General features: G+C 40.9%; 1 protein-coding gene and 1 pseudogene across 2 annotated transcripts; both read left to right on the forward strand.

Annotated features, from left to right (window-relative positions):
* Window positions 1-249: 249 nt before the first annotated feature.
* LOC148773777 (beta-defensin 109-like) lies at window positions 250-5,400 on the forward strand (annotated as a pseudogene).
* A 4,500-nt stretch (window positions 5,401-9,900) lies between these two features.
* Window positions 9,901-14,291, forward strand: LOC148773778 (beta-defensin 130B-like). Of its 2 annotated transcripts, none has more exons than XM_088832496.1 (2): window positions 9,901-9,962; window positions 14,056-14,291. In XM_088832496.1, exons 1-2 carry the CDS (start codon window positions 9,901-9,903, stop codon window positions 14,231-14,233), a joined length of 240 nt encoding a protein of 79 aa, XP_088688622.1. In that variant the 3' UTR covers window positions 14,234-14,291. The 2 variants fall into 2 exon arrangements, with proteins under 2 accessions (XP_088688622.1, XP_088688621.1); XM_088832495.1 differs by having other exon boundaries at window positions 9,901-9,958; window positions 14,052-14,291.
* The last annotated feature ends 738 nt before the right edge of the window (window positions 14,292-15,029 follow it).

Below are 15,029 nucleotides of genomic sequence, written 5' to 3' on the forward strand. Positions count from 1 at the left end.
GGTGTCCCCATAAGGGAACACAGCAGACAGCTCAGATATCCTGAATCTGGGAAACCCATGGCATCAGCTTCTGCTTTCTCATCCGTTGAGTTTCCACCACACCATGTACTTTTTCCCCTGGAGATTTCCTGTGAAAGACTGAGTTAACTCTCTTTTGGATAGGCTCTACTAACCACGGAGAAACCACAAGCCCAGGGGACACCATAAAAGGCCACGGACCTGCCCACCCAGCGACCGCCAGCTGGAGCCATGCTGCCGCTCCTTCCCTCCAGCTGCTGTTCCCCAGTGAGGCCCCGCCTGCTGTTTTCTGCGTTATTCTTCTTGACCATCTTATCCCCAGGTAAGGTGGCGACTGGTTACCTGGGTCCACAGATCAGAAAGCTGTTGGGAAGGTCAGACAAGACCCTGGAATCAGTCTCACAGATTTATAAGCCTAATAGGATGACAACAGGGGAGGACGGTAGAGAGATCATTCCTTCGCCATTAGCCAAATGGATGGCGTCACAGTCGGCTTTATCCTTCCTTTGTAGCTTGGAATGTCTAGGTGAGGCTCAGTGACCCATTGGCAGGCAGGTAGATCGGAAAGGACTGGGTTCCATCAGCATCTATCGTTACATCTGTTCAGTAGGTCAGAAACAGATGGATAGAGATCTGGCGACAGGATTTAGTGCAGAGGGTGCGTCCCGCGGAGCTCTGTCCTGTAGGTTTGCCTCCTGAAGGAACTGACAAACCAGCGTAATAATGAGCACAACTCTCATTATGGGAGAGGTGTAGCCATGTTTGTAGAAGTAGGATGAACATTTTTAAAATCTGAACTAGACATCTTTATGGCAACCCACTCCAGTACCCTCACCTGGAAAATCCCATGGATTCCTGGTAGGCTACAGTCCTTGGGGCCGCAAAGAGTCGGACACAACTGAGAAAATTTACAACTTCAGACATCTTTGGAAAGTGAAAGAAGCACTTGTCACTGTATCAGAGCTAAGGCAAAACAGTCCTGTCTCATTTAAACTGGCCACTGGGCCACACTGTGTAAATGGCACAGACCCAGGCAAGGGTTTCAGAAGGAGAATTAGAGTCCCCATGAAGGGTTACTGAGAAGATCAAGTGCTGGTCCACATTTTAGGAAGGGCTTCATATGTTCAATAGCATCACACAGAATAGGTTCCTCAACCTAAACCTAGTCCAGCAAAATGAGGCAATTTGGAGGAAAACACAGTTTGGAATACTAATGCATGAGTTCTGTAGGAAGAAAATGATGGGGATGGGAAATGGAGACAGCCACACGAAATATGAGACTCTATGATCTTAAATCCTTAAGGCTAAGAATAAATACAAGACTTTTGAGAGGAGCCCAAAAGACTGTAAGACAAACCATGTACACTGCTTCCCCTCCTCCCCACAGTAGGTCTTTACCTCTTTGGATTTTAGTTAACTAGCTTTCTTTGAGAACCCAGATCACTAAGGGGCTCTTAAAGCTCCACTTGCACTCTTTGTAAAGAACATAATTATTTTCTCACATGGATGATTCCATATCTTTAGTCCTTGAAGGACCAAACATGTTATTTTTCCATTAATCTATATCCACAATGTCTTGCCTTCCTGATCTTCTTTCATAATAAATTCATTTACTATGCTCAGTCTGCTATGTTCTTATGGTCTCAATAGAGAATGTGTTTCTGCAGCCATCCAAGGCTACCGCTGTAAACCTCTTCCCTTCTTTTCTCAGTTCCCGGGTTCCAGTCTTAACCAAACAGCAATGTGCAAAACCCAAGAGTCAGTCCCCGTGTTAGGACTGGTGATCACAGCATTGACCTTCCAGGAAACCCTCCACCTACCCAGTTGACCAATACAGAGGGCCCACTGCTCAAGTTTCAGTCCACAGATTTTTTTCCTTGAAAAAGAGAGTATTTTAGGACATTAACATACCATTTTCAAGAGTAGAAATATTTCAAAGATATTCTTTAAGGTTTACTTTTTCTATATCAGCAGTAGCTTGAGAGCATCGAACTTGTAATCTTGGCCAAAGTTTAAATCTTTCTTGCCACCTGATCATGTTTGGTTTGTGTCTTTCAGTTATTTCTCAGTTTCTGATGCATCGATGGTACCCTGTGATTTCTAGCACCCCTACACGTTCTGTCAAAATGTTACTTACATCATTCCCATGGCAGCTGGGGAGATATTGAAGGAAGGGTTCAAGTAATCATTGACTTTCCTTCTTATGACTCATGGCATGGTTCAAAAATTTCAAAACTATATTTATGTAATATTGACTGTGGACATTCTTCTTTTATTTCTGATTTTCATGGGATTGAAGCTATATTTTACTATGAAATATTACCTGGATTTTTGTGTTCAGACAAACTTTAACTTGGTTAAAGCAATACTCTTCTCTTCCTATTTAAAAAATAACGTTTATCAACTGTCAATGTTGATTTACTTTTCCATTCTCCCCTTCAAACACATGTTTCAGTTACTTGACCAAGTGAGTATTTTGTCTATGTCATTCTGTTACAGTAAATGGGAACATCATGCCAAATTTTAATCTATAAATATTGACTTATCATTCTTAGCTAGGAATGGCCACAATAGAGAAATATAAATATACTTAACAAGATTACACTCAAAATAACTTATTTAATAGACTTCATCCATTATTAAATGGACTTTGTATTATTTCTTGAGAGGTAAAATCTTGATACTATGCAAATTCTCAACACACAGGTAAGTCCAAAGTGAAGCTATTAACTATCTGTTTCCTAACTCTTGTTTTAGATAGATTTTTTTACTAGAAGGCTAGTTTATTTAGCTCTACCACTAGAGAGCTACTTAGTAAATTAAATCTTCTACCATATAGAATTGATGCTTTTGAGCTGTGGTGTTGGAGAAGACTCTTGAGAGTCCCTTGGACCGCAAGGAGATCCAACCAGTCCACTCTAAAGGAGATCAGTCCTGGGTGTTCATTGGAAGGACTGATGCTAAAGCTGAAGTTCCAATACTTTGGCCACCTCATGCGACGAGTTGACTCACTGGAAAAGACTGATGCTGGGAGGGATTGGGGGCGGGAGGAGAAGGGGACGACAGAGAATGAGATGGCTGGATGGCATCGCCGACTCGATGGACGTGAGTTTGAGTGAATTCTGGGAGTTGGTGATGGACAGGGAGGCCTGGCGTGCTGTGATTCATGGGTTCCCAAAGAGTTGGACACGACTGAGTGACTGAACTGAACTGAATCATATAAGTTACTGGGAGGAAATAATGGTCTGGACACAATAATCAATTTTCAGCTTTCTAGTACCTTTTACTTTCTTAAGATTTAATTGAAAGGATCACTGAGAATGTCTACAAATTTACTTTTCCTCTGATTGATACACTCCATGATGAAAATTTCCTTGTCCATTGAGTTAGGTAGATCATAGCTAATTTGGAAAGAAAAAATAACCTCTATTTCTTTCTGAGATGATTGAAACATGAAGAGATTGTGAGGTTTTTCTATTCAATTCAGTTCAGTTGCTCAGTCATGTCCGAGTCTTTGTGACCCCATGGACTGCAGCATGCCAGGCTTCCCTGTCCATCATCAACTCCTGGAGTTTACTCAAACTTATGTTCATTGAGTCGGTGATGCCATCCAACCATCTCATCCTCTGTCGTCCCCTTCTCCTCCCGCCTTCAATCTTTCCCAGCATCAGGGTCTTTTCAAATGAGTCAGTTCTTTGCATCAGGTATCCAAAGTATTGGAGTTTCAGCTTCAATATGAGTCCTTCCAATGAATATTCAGGACTGATTTCCTTTAGGATGGAGTGGTTGGATCTCCTTGCTGTCCAAGGGACTCTCAAGAGTCTTCTCCAACACCACTGTTCAAAAGCATCAATTCTTTGGCGATCAGCTTTCTTTATAGTCCAACTCTCACATCCATACATGACCACTGGAAAAACCATAGCTTTGACTAGACAGACCTTTGTTGGCCAAGTAATGTCTCTGCTTTTTAATAAGTTGTCTAGGTTAATCATAACTTTTCTTCCAAGGAGCAAGTGTCTTTTAGTTTCATGGCTGCAGTCACCATCTGCAGTGATTTTGGAGCCCCCCAAAATAAAGTCTGTCACTGTTTCCACTGTTTCCCCATCTATTTGCCATGAGGTGATGGGACCAGATGCCATGATCTTAGTTTTCTGAATGTTGAGTTTTAAGCCAAATTTCTCACTCTCCTCTTTCTATTAGTGTGGAATAAACCGGTATCATAACTAGGTACTCACAAGGTCTTTTTTCCTGAAACTTTCCCCTACCCCTTATCTAAATGGATTGTAGGAAATAGGAGGTGAAAATGCCAAACGTTTTTAAAGAAGATTGAGCACTGAGAAGCTGAAGGAAGGAAGCTGCAATGTTAACTATATAAGTCTACAAGTTTCCTGTGACCTACAAGCCCCAAATGTCCTCACTCCGTTAAATCAAGATCACCTCATTTCTTATCAAAGTTATTTTTCCCCCCAATATGCACTATCCACACAGGTCTTTCTGTTCTTCAAATAAACTAAGCAAGGGACCTTGTTCCCTACATGCCTGTCATTTCCTCACATGGCTATCTGTTTGTCTATCTCATTTTCATCACTCAAATCTCAGTTCAAATGCTATCCTCAGAAAGCTTTTCTCAGTCCATTTTTATTAACACCATCCTCCAGACTATAACTGGTCCATTATTTTATTATTGTGTTCTAACCACTTATCACTTTCTGAAATTACCTTATTCTATTTTTGTATGCTTAGCTTTTCCCCATTGACTATAGATGCTATGAGAAATAGAAACATTTCTGCCATTCTCACTGTTCTCTTGCTAGTGCAAAAAATGGCTAGTGAATAGAAGACTTTTGGCAAATACTGGTTGAAGGTACATATGAAGGAGTAAAAAGGACATTGGTACACTTAGAACATACACTTTGTCCACCCCTTAATTGTTCAACATTTACCAAGGTTACATTTGCAGACTAAACATATAAGGAAAGGAGGGAGGACTTTGTCAGTATTTTAGCTCTTGGGTAAAAAGGAGTCAGTGCATGTGATAAAGCAATTGGAGGGACTCTTTGTACAATTTCTTTCCTCCATGTAGAAATGCTCATCCTAGAACTCTTTTAATCTCACACCAAAATTTACAGGTTTATATTCCTTTCATGGACTAATGATCTTACGGACTCTTCTTCTGCAGTAAGAAGTGGTTTATCATCTTCAGTAAACCACTGTCAGTCTGAATGACTTCTGCAGAAGAGACACCTGCAAATTGACAGAGGATATACTTGGCACCTGCCAAAGAAGGTGGAAATGCTGTCGTGCTGGTGGATCCTTTTGCCAGTTCCAACGCCCGTTATCTATTTAGAATATCAAGCACCCCGTAAGAAGATTGTGAAATGAAACTTGAAAAATCATTGAAAAGGAAATGCCTTTGTGTCTAAACATTTTAGAATGTATATATTAAACATTATTGTTTTTATTATCAACTTCTATCATCCCTTGCCAAAATATATATATATATATATATAATGAGTTCACATCTACCCTGATACTGCTTTGAGACTCATTTTCAGATCCAGAAAAATCTCTTTAAAAGTAAGAAAGGTTGGGGTTGATATATATACACTACAATGTGTAAACTAGCCAGTGGGAAGTTGCTATAAAGCACACGAAGCTCAGCTGGGCAATCTACAATGACCTAGAAATGGCAGGATGGGGGTGGGGTGGGAGAGAGGGGTTTTACAACTATATATATAGAGAGAGAGCTGATTTGCTTCATTTTACAACAGAAACTAACACAGCACTGTAAAACAATTATAGTCCAATGAAAAACATAAGGAAAAAAGTAAGAAAGCCCATTTATTTAACAAATATTTAAAAATTTGTCACAGAAAGATAAAAAAAATTAACACGTTGCAAAGATGATGATATCTTTATATACAGTGCAATTAAATAGACACACAGAGAGTTCAAAGAAAATGCAAAAACCAAATCTAGAAATGATCCAGGAGTGGAGGAGATATACATAGGGAAAGGGGAGAAAACTGGAATGAGGCAACAGGAAATAATTTGAGGTGATATATAAGTATTATAAGTGCATGGCAGATAACTGCAAAGAGATGAGATCAAAAATGAGGGAACAGAAGGTTTAACAGAAATAAGTATACTAACAAATAAAACCTCAGTTAACAAAAAAAGATATCAGTGTCCTTCTGCAATGAGGAGACATTATGATAACTTACAGATTTTCAATTGTTTTCCTCTACACAAATAATTCTCTTATTTAGAACCTAAACATTTTTTTACTGTAAAAAACATAGTAACCTCTTTCAAGGGTATGCTGTCAATACCCCTTTTAAATAGATTTTCGATGTGTCACAACTTCTGACTACTTCACTTTCTTCCCTAGAATCATAAGGTCTCACTTCCCTTGAATGCCCTTAAGACTTGAGTTCAACAACATACCTCAAAGTTGTCCTTAGAAGGAGTCAGATTTCAGTCACATGTAAAACTTTGATGATTAAGGAAGTGTGGTTTGGTAGTGAAGACTCCCCTTCTTTCATCATATAATGCAGTATTTATGAAATCAACTAATGTTTGACAAGGGAGCCAAGAACACTCAATGGGGAAACGACAATCTCTCCAACAAACGGTGTTAAAAAACTGGATAATCACATGGAGAACACTAAAATTGTACCCCTACCTTATACCACTCACAAAAAAGTTAACTTGGAATGAATTAAGGACTTAAACATAAAATCCTATACCATAAAACTCCTAAAAGAAAACAGGGGAAAACTTGATATTTGCCTTGGCAACAAGATTTTTGGGGATATGACACCAAAAGCAGCAAGCAAAAATTAACAAGCAGGAATACATCAAACTAAAAAAGCTCTGCACTGCAAAAGAAACAATCTTCAGAAATGAAAAGGTGGATTTACGGTGGATAAGAATCTGCCTGCCAATGCAGGGGACATGGGTTCCATCCCTGGTCTGGGAAGATCCCACATGCCATGGAGCAACTGAGCCCACGAACCACAACTTCTGACAGTGCGCACCTAGACCTATGCTCCCCAAAAAGAGAAGCCACCACAATGGAAAGCCCTCACACCACACCTGGAGAGGACCCCGCATGCAGCAACAAAGACCCAGTGCAACCACAAACAAATACATAAGCAAAAATTGTAAAAGTGAAAAGGCAATCTACAGAATGTGAGAAAATATTCGCAAATGATACATCAGATAAGGGTTACTATGTATAAATATGTGAAGAATTCATGCAACTCAAAAACAAAAACTGAATAATCCAATTTTTTAAAAAAAATGGTCAAAGAAATTGAACAGATTCTTCCAAAGAAACATACAAATGACCAACAGGTACATGAAAAGAGTCTCAATATCACTAACTATCAGGAAATACAAATCAAAACCACAATGAAATATTCCTACACACCTACCATAATGGCTATCATCAAGAAGATGAGATAACAAGTGTTGGTGCAGATGTGGAGAAAAGAGAAACTTGTGCACTGTTAGTGGAATGTAGAGTGATTCAGTCATTATAGAAAACAGCATGGATGTTCTTCAAAAAGTAAAACTAGAGTCACCATATGATCCAGCAGTCTCACCTTGGGGTATATACACAAAGGAAACAAAATCAGAATCTTGAAGAATTATCTGCACTCCCACATTCCAGCATTCCAGTATTATTCACAATAGCCAAGATGTGACAACAACCCAAGTGTCCATCAATGGATGAATGGATAAAGAAGATATGGTGTGCATATACAATAAAATATTATTCAGTCATGAGAAAAAAAGGGAAATCCTGTCATTTCCTCCAACACAGATGTACCTTGAGGGCATTATGTCAAAGTGAGGTGAGTCCAACATGGAAAGACAAATACTGTATGATTCCACTTCTATGTGGAATGTAAAACGGCAACACTCGTAAAAACAGAGAGCAGAATGGTGGTTACCAGGGGCTTGGGATGGGGGAATTAGGAAGATGTTATTTAAGGGTGGTTGTGGTGGTTTAGTTGCTAAGTTGTGTCCAACTCTTACGACCCCATGGACAATAGCCTTCCAGGCTCCTCTGTCCATGCTATTCTCCAGGCAAGAATAGTGGAGTGGGTTGCGATTTTCTTCTCCCTATTTAAGGGTGCAAACTTACACCTAGTGGGTAAGTAAGTTCTGGAGATTTAAGGCACAAAATAGTGAGTATAGTCAATAATACTGTATTATAAACTTCAAAGTAATGGGAAACCAAATCTTGTCTTCACCACACATAAAAAAGAAAAAGGTGACCTAGGAGAGGTGTTAGCTAACATGGTGGTGGCAATAGTACTATAATACGTAACTGTAGCAAATTGACATACTCTATACCTTAAAGTTACACAATGTTCTGTCAGCTATAGCTCAATTTGTAAAAATACACAAAATAAGTAAACACATTAATTAATAAACATTCCCAGGTGGCGCTAATGGTAAAGAACCCACCTACCAATGCAGGAGAAGATACGCAGGTTTGATCCCTGGGATGGGAAGATCCCCTGGAGGAGGGTATGGCAACTCACTCCAGTAGTCTTGCCTGGAGAATCCCTAGGATAGAGAAGTCTGGCAGATTACCGTGAAAAGTGTCGCAAAGAGTCAGAAACGACTGAGCAACTAAGCATAGGACAGTCATAAGAGAAGATATAAAAGTATAGAAAAATTTTCCCTCAAAGCAATTACATATGAAAGCTTATAAAGGCAAAAATAAGTGAATTTAGATAAATGTGTCATAAAGTCATTGATCAGTAGGTAAATGAATTTTAGCTAAATTGTTTTTAGGTCAATTGGTTACTGGCCAAAGGCTTTAGGCATATACTTTGTTTCTATATGGTAGGTGGAAAGACTGCTTAGTTGCTTAGTTGCTCAGTTGCTTAGTCGTGTCCGAATCTTTGTGACTCCATGGAGTCTGTAGCACACCAGACTTCCCTGTCCTTCAACAACTCCCAGAGTTTGCTCAAATTCATGTCCATTGAGTCGGTGATGCCATCCAACCATCTCATCCTCTGTCATCCCCTTCTCCTCCTGCCCTCAATCTTTCCCAGCATCAGGGTCTTTTCTAATGAGTTGGTCCTTCTCATCAGGAGGTCCTTCTCATCAGAAGACTCACACCATAGTTTGACAGCATCGGTTCTTTGGTGCTCAGCCTTCTTACAGTCCAGCTCTCACATCTGTACATGACTACTGGAAAAACCATAACTTTGTCTATATGGAAAGGCTGCGGGTCTCCTTAAGCTTTTGGCGTAGAGTCTTTAGACAGCACATGGTGATTGAGGAACTACTGTGCTCTTTGACTCTTCTGTTCTCACCGACCTTGTCATAAGGGACAATTATACAAAGGGTTATAACGGATGAGAAAACGTTAGTTTTCAATCTGAACTCAGTGTATTTACCTTTCAGATGCTGCTAAGAACATAATACATATGTGATACTGGCCTCTCTTTTAAAGAAATAACTTACAAGTACAGCTTCTTTTTTCCAGAAATGGACCTTATGCAATTATTTTCTTCCTCGTATGATAAAGAGTCCCCTTGCAACACAGAGGACTTTTTGGTAACCAGGACTTTGCACTCAATGATCCTTCAAAAGATGCTGGTCAGAGATACTGACCTCTGAAAAATGTGAGAGCCCACAGCAAAAGTACGGGGTAAGCCATCTGGTTTCCAGTGGTCAGGTTAATCTGTCACCAAAGTTAGAGAGCCCAGGGTCTGGAAACACTCCAGCGGAAGCGGTTTTATTTTCTTACTTGTTAAGCTTCACTGACTGAAAGGACTCTTGGTCTGCAGAAGTAAATAAAAGGCGCTGTATGCTGCTGTTCCTGGTTACTCACTGCTCTACAGGCATTCAACCATGAGACTCCATTTACTGCTTTCTGTTCTCCTTCTCTCTTTGGCTATAATACCAAAAGGTAGGTGGCGAATAACTGTAGAGCTGGGTTTCTTAGGAGACCTTCTCAGACACTGAGTTATACCATGGCCATCTTAACTCAGACCCTAATGCACAATCTCAGGGATACAGAGATCCAACATGAGTGTCCTCCTTAGAACTGATGGGGTCCAAATTGGGAAGAAGGACAAGGATTCCCACCAACAGAAAACAAGTTCCAAGAGCTCCATGATTACAAAAGGGGGCTCAAATATAGGGGGAGGGGGAGAAGCCTTGACATCTGACACAAGGATATAAATCATGGAGCTTTCACAAGGGCCCCCATCTCCAAAAGAGACAGTGGAAATGGCAGCTATCGGGTCAGACTTGGTTAGTGAATGAAAGTGACCTGGAGTCTATTGGCAAAGGAATATTTGTGAAGCGTGCAAGTTAGGTATGTAAGACAATTCAACAACAACAAAGAATTCTATCAAGTTATTAAAAACCAACAGGGGGCAGGGGAATTTGGAAAAAGCACAGAAATTTGGGATGGCGCTTCAGTGGCAAAATTTTAAGCAAAATGCAAAATAAGCAGGAAGGAATTCTAACAGTTTGAGATACATCCTTGGTGCTCATGATTGAGAAGCTAGAATATTAAAGTGTAGATAAAGGAGAAAGGGAACATTTCATTTTCAGGCTGGATCGTTCAGATCCTTGTAAAACTGTTTACGGCAGGGTGTTTCCACCCCTCAACATCTGGGTTCATTTGGGTAACTCTCTCTCTTCCTTGAATCATTTATGACATTCTTTCAAAAACAATCGAATATATTGACTTGTTTGATCTTTACCTGATCTGTGAATATCTTAGGAACTCTGATGTATAGTTGTCACCTTGATTTGTGAACTCTTGAGGGAGTTCATATACTTCTCATTTGGCCCTCAGTTCTGTCAGAGGATGACACACTTGCAGTGACAGCTAACATAAATTATACAGTGTTAAGGACTTAAAGATAGAAGGGAATTTAATAGTTTCTTAATTTTACAGATAAGAAGATCCATGTCCACATAAAGAATGTTTTCACTAAGGTCACATAGGTAGGGGCAATATTGCAGCTGGAACTATTTCTTTTTAACTTTTATTTTATATTGGGTTATAGCCAATTATGGAAGGACTGATGCTAAAGCTGAAACTCCAATACTTTGGCCACTTCATGCGACGAGTTGACTCACTGGAAAAGACTCTGATGCTAGGAGGGACTGGGGCGGGAGGAGAAGGGGATGACAGACAATGAGATGGCTGGATGGCATCACCGACTCGATGGACATGAGTTTGAGTGAACTCCGGGAGTTGGTGATGGACAGGGAGGCCTGGTGTGCTGTGATTCATGGGGTTGCAGAGTCGGACACAACTGAGCGACTGAACTGAACTGATAGCCAATAAACAATGTTGTGATAGTTTCAGGTAGACAGCAAAGGGACTCAGCCATGCATACATATGAATCCATTCTCCCCCAAAACTGCCTTCCCACCCAGGCCACCATATGACATTGAGCAGAGTTCCATGTGTTTTACAGTAGGACCTCATTGTTGAACCAAGTATTTTTAATCTGGGTCAGTGTTGTTTCTATTAATCTATGCCCACAAAGTGGTAACTCTAATTTCTTGCAGGCTTTTTAATCTCCTAATTAGACACTGAGGAACCTGAGAAGATTTTTAAGGTTCGTCTTTGGGGAGTCACAATGTCTTTGAAACATGTTACTTCATTTAACTTTAAACTCTTTTTCTTCAGTTTGTGGTAGGCATGTCCAATTGGCTTAATATTCTGGCATTATTATTCGGACGACTCACACTAGTCTTTAGATTTTCCTGATCAGTGTTCCTTAAAATTAGATAATAGTGATAAATTCTCAGGTTGCTGAAAGCAATTGCCTCAAGACAATTATGTCTGCATGATTAATTAGTGAATATTTTATTTTATTTTTATTTTTAATTTTTTGCTCATGCTTGCTTTCCACCACTTAAGCTAAATTCAGTTCAACATAAATGACTGTCTCCATCCAAAGTCATACATACCCCATCTTATAGACCTTTTTTTTTTTTTAATTAAAAAAAAAAGTTAAGGGGGCTCGTTCTCCTGGAAGTAAAGATCCAGCCAAAAGTCATCACTTGGAGTAGGAAAAAGGATATGGCAGTGGTTCAGCCTTAGGGCGAAAAACAATTTTTAAAAAAGATTATCCTAGAACAAAAACCAGAAATAACTGACAGGAAAATAAGACTCCAAGAAATCTAGGCCTAAGATTTAAAGAAGTTCCTAGGGTAAAAATAAGACTAGACACCCACAAATACAATTGTATATCCAAGAGTGGGGACCAGACAGTCAAAAACAGGCTGGAGCCGGGAAGTTTTCGAAGGAATGAGAGACGAATAGTTTGTGTGGCGTCAAAGAATACGTAACTGCATTCAGTGGTAAGGAGTGTGTACTGAGCGCCTGCCTCTTCCCATGGGCTGTGAGAAACACAAAAGATGCAGTGGGAAGCAAAAGGAAGGGCGTCCTCCCACAGCACAAAAGACAGACGCTAGGTAAACGATACGGAGAAGGCAATGGCACCCCACTCCAGTACTCTTGCCTGGAAAATCCCATGGACGGAGGAGCCGGGTAGGCTGCAGTCCATGGAGTCGCTAAGAGTCGGACACGACTGAGCGACTTCACTTTCACTTTTCACTTTCATGCTTTGGAGAAGGAAATGGCAACCCACTCCAGTGTTCTTGCCTGGAGAATCCCAGGGATGGGGAAGCCTGGTGGGCTGCTGTCTATGGGGTAGCACAGAGTCGGACACGACTGAAGTGACTTAGCAGCAGCAGCAGGTAAACGATAACACATTTATCTATAGTTATAAATTTTGCCAATTACAATGAAGAGGAACAGAGTATTAAAAGTGCCTGAAGCATGTGGTCATGATTTGCAACATCTGGGAAGAGTTTCTTGAGGTATGCCTTTTGAGCTGAAAACTAGAAGGTAAGTGTTCATGGATAAACTGCTTGCAAGGAGCCCTCAATGCTTCTGGCAAATGAAGAAGGCAGTGTAATTTCCCTGATGCAGAAGAAACCACAGTATGTGCAAGGAACAGCAAGAAGGCCCCTAGAAGGCAGCAGTAGTTTATACCAGAAAATGTGCCATGCATTTCATGGGATTACACCCCAGTAAAAGCTACAAAAGCCAATGCTAAATCTGCAGGGATGCTTCAAGAATGATGAGGGCAAGGGCTTTCCTACTGTCCCAGTGGTTAAGAATCCGACTACCAATGCAGGGAACACAGGTTCAATCCTTGGTCCGGGAAGATCCCACACGCCACAGGGCAAGTAAGCCCGTGTGTCACAATTACTGAGCCTGAGTGCCCTAAAGCCCATGTTCTGCAACAAGAGAAGCCATTGCAAGGAGACGCTCCTGCACCACCACAGAGTGGCCCTGACTTGCCACAGCGAGAGAAAACCTGGCCTCAGCAACAAAGACACAGTGCAGCCAAAAACCAACAAACAAATAAAAAAGAACAAGAAGGGCAAGTCCACCAGACTTTATACTGGGAAGTGGTAGATCACTAGTATCTCTATCACCCAGGAGTTCCAGTTTACCCTTAAAGTAGGATCATCTGCAGGTTTTAGGCAGCCTATGAGCCTGAGCTGTCTTTCCTTTTTTAACACTACTTCCACTATTCTTTCTTTACAGTTTCTCTTCCTGGTTCTGCCACAGAAGGAGTTTCAAGTGTAGGGTAGCTTCCTTCTTTTCTAATTCTGAAATAATTATCTTGTGAGGTACCCAAGCAGAATGGAGCCTGAGAAACCACCAGCAACTGTGTAGAAATAGATAAAGGGTATCAGTAATATTCAGTTCAGTACAGTTCAGTTCAGTCGCTCAGTCGTATCCGACTCTCCGCGACCCCATGAATCACAGCACGCCAGGCCTCCCTGTCCATCACCAACTCCTGGAGTTCACTCAAACTCATGTCCACAGAGCAGTAATATTAGGTAATATCATTTATTCTATCTCGAAGCCATTCTTCGGTAAATGTATTGCTTTATGTACATTATCAATACATGGATGGTGAATTAATGATGTTGTTAAATCTCTTTCTGTGCAGCAAGGACTGGCCTTATTCCAGGACAGAAACAATGTAATCTGCTGAGTGGGGTGTGCAAAGACGGAGGCTGCACGACCATAGAACAGCCCATTGGCATATGTAATGAAGACAAAAGATGTTGTAGAAAGTGGTGGGTATTTTTTCCCTATCCAACGCCAGCTCCCAAATCAAAATCTCCTTGACAAGAGCCAACTGTAGGCTCTTCAAACTCTAGAACACGTGCATGAACTTCACAGGCTCCAGCTTGGCCCAGAACTCCAGAACTTCAGGATAAATTATACAGACTCCTCTTAAACTTGTATTTTCTCCATTGACTGGAAATAAATGTCTTAATTCTACTTGTATTCATCCCTGGGGAACTTCTTCTCAATGCACTGCCAGCATCTTAAGAACTACAAGACTAAACTAAACGACACAGCATCTCATACCCTAAACATGCTGCTGATGCTGCTGCTGCTAAGTCCCTTCAGTCGTGTCCGACTCTGTGCGACCCCATAGACGGAAGCCCACCAGGCTCCCCCATCCCTGGGATTCTCCAGGCAAGAACACTGGAGTGGGTTGCCATTTCCTTCTCCAATGTGCGAAAGTGAAAATTGAAAGTGAAGTCGCTCAGTCGTGTCCGACCCTTAGCGACCCCACGGACTGCAGCCCACCAGGCTCCTCCATCCATGGGATTTTCTAGGCAAGAGTACTGGAGTGGCTTACCATTGCCTTCTCCGACCCTAAACATGATTCTCTTAAAAAAGATAAAGATAAAATTTTAAAATAAGGAAAAAAAATCATAAGGGTAAGAAATAACAATAGGTAGTTTTGCTTATCTAAAGGGGAATATCAGCCTTCTTCCTCATCTGACTCTGAACAAAAATCATTTTCATTATTAAGATAGACCTACTTGGGTGGCCTGATTCAAGGTCTATTCCTCACATGATCCTGCTAACAGGGCACCTGAGCTGGAGGCTTTCGTCCCACTCAGTCCTG

This window comes from Moschus berezovskii, chromosome 26 (genome assembly GCF_049115385.1).
Source record: "Moschus berezovskii isolate FMDL1 chromosome 26, NW_MosBer_1.0, whole genome shotgun sequence".
In the NCBI taxonomy this organism is placed as follows: domain Eukaryota; kingdom Metazoa; phylum Chordata; class Mammalia; order Artiodactyla; family Moschidae; genus Moschus; species Moschus berezovskii.

Coding starts and splice junctions, on each gene's coding strand:
- LOC148773778 (XM_088832496.1), top strand. CDS start 9,901: ATGAGACTCCATTTACTGCTTTCTGTTCTCCTTCTCTCTTTGGCTATA. Junction 9,963..14,055: donor GCTATAATACCAAAAGGTAG/GTGGCGAATAAC, acceptor CTGTGCAGCAAG/GACTGGCCTTATTCCAGGAC.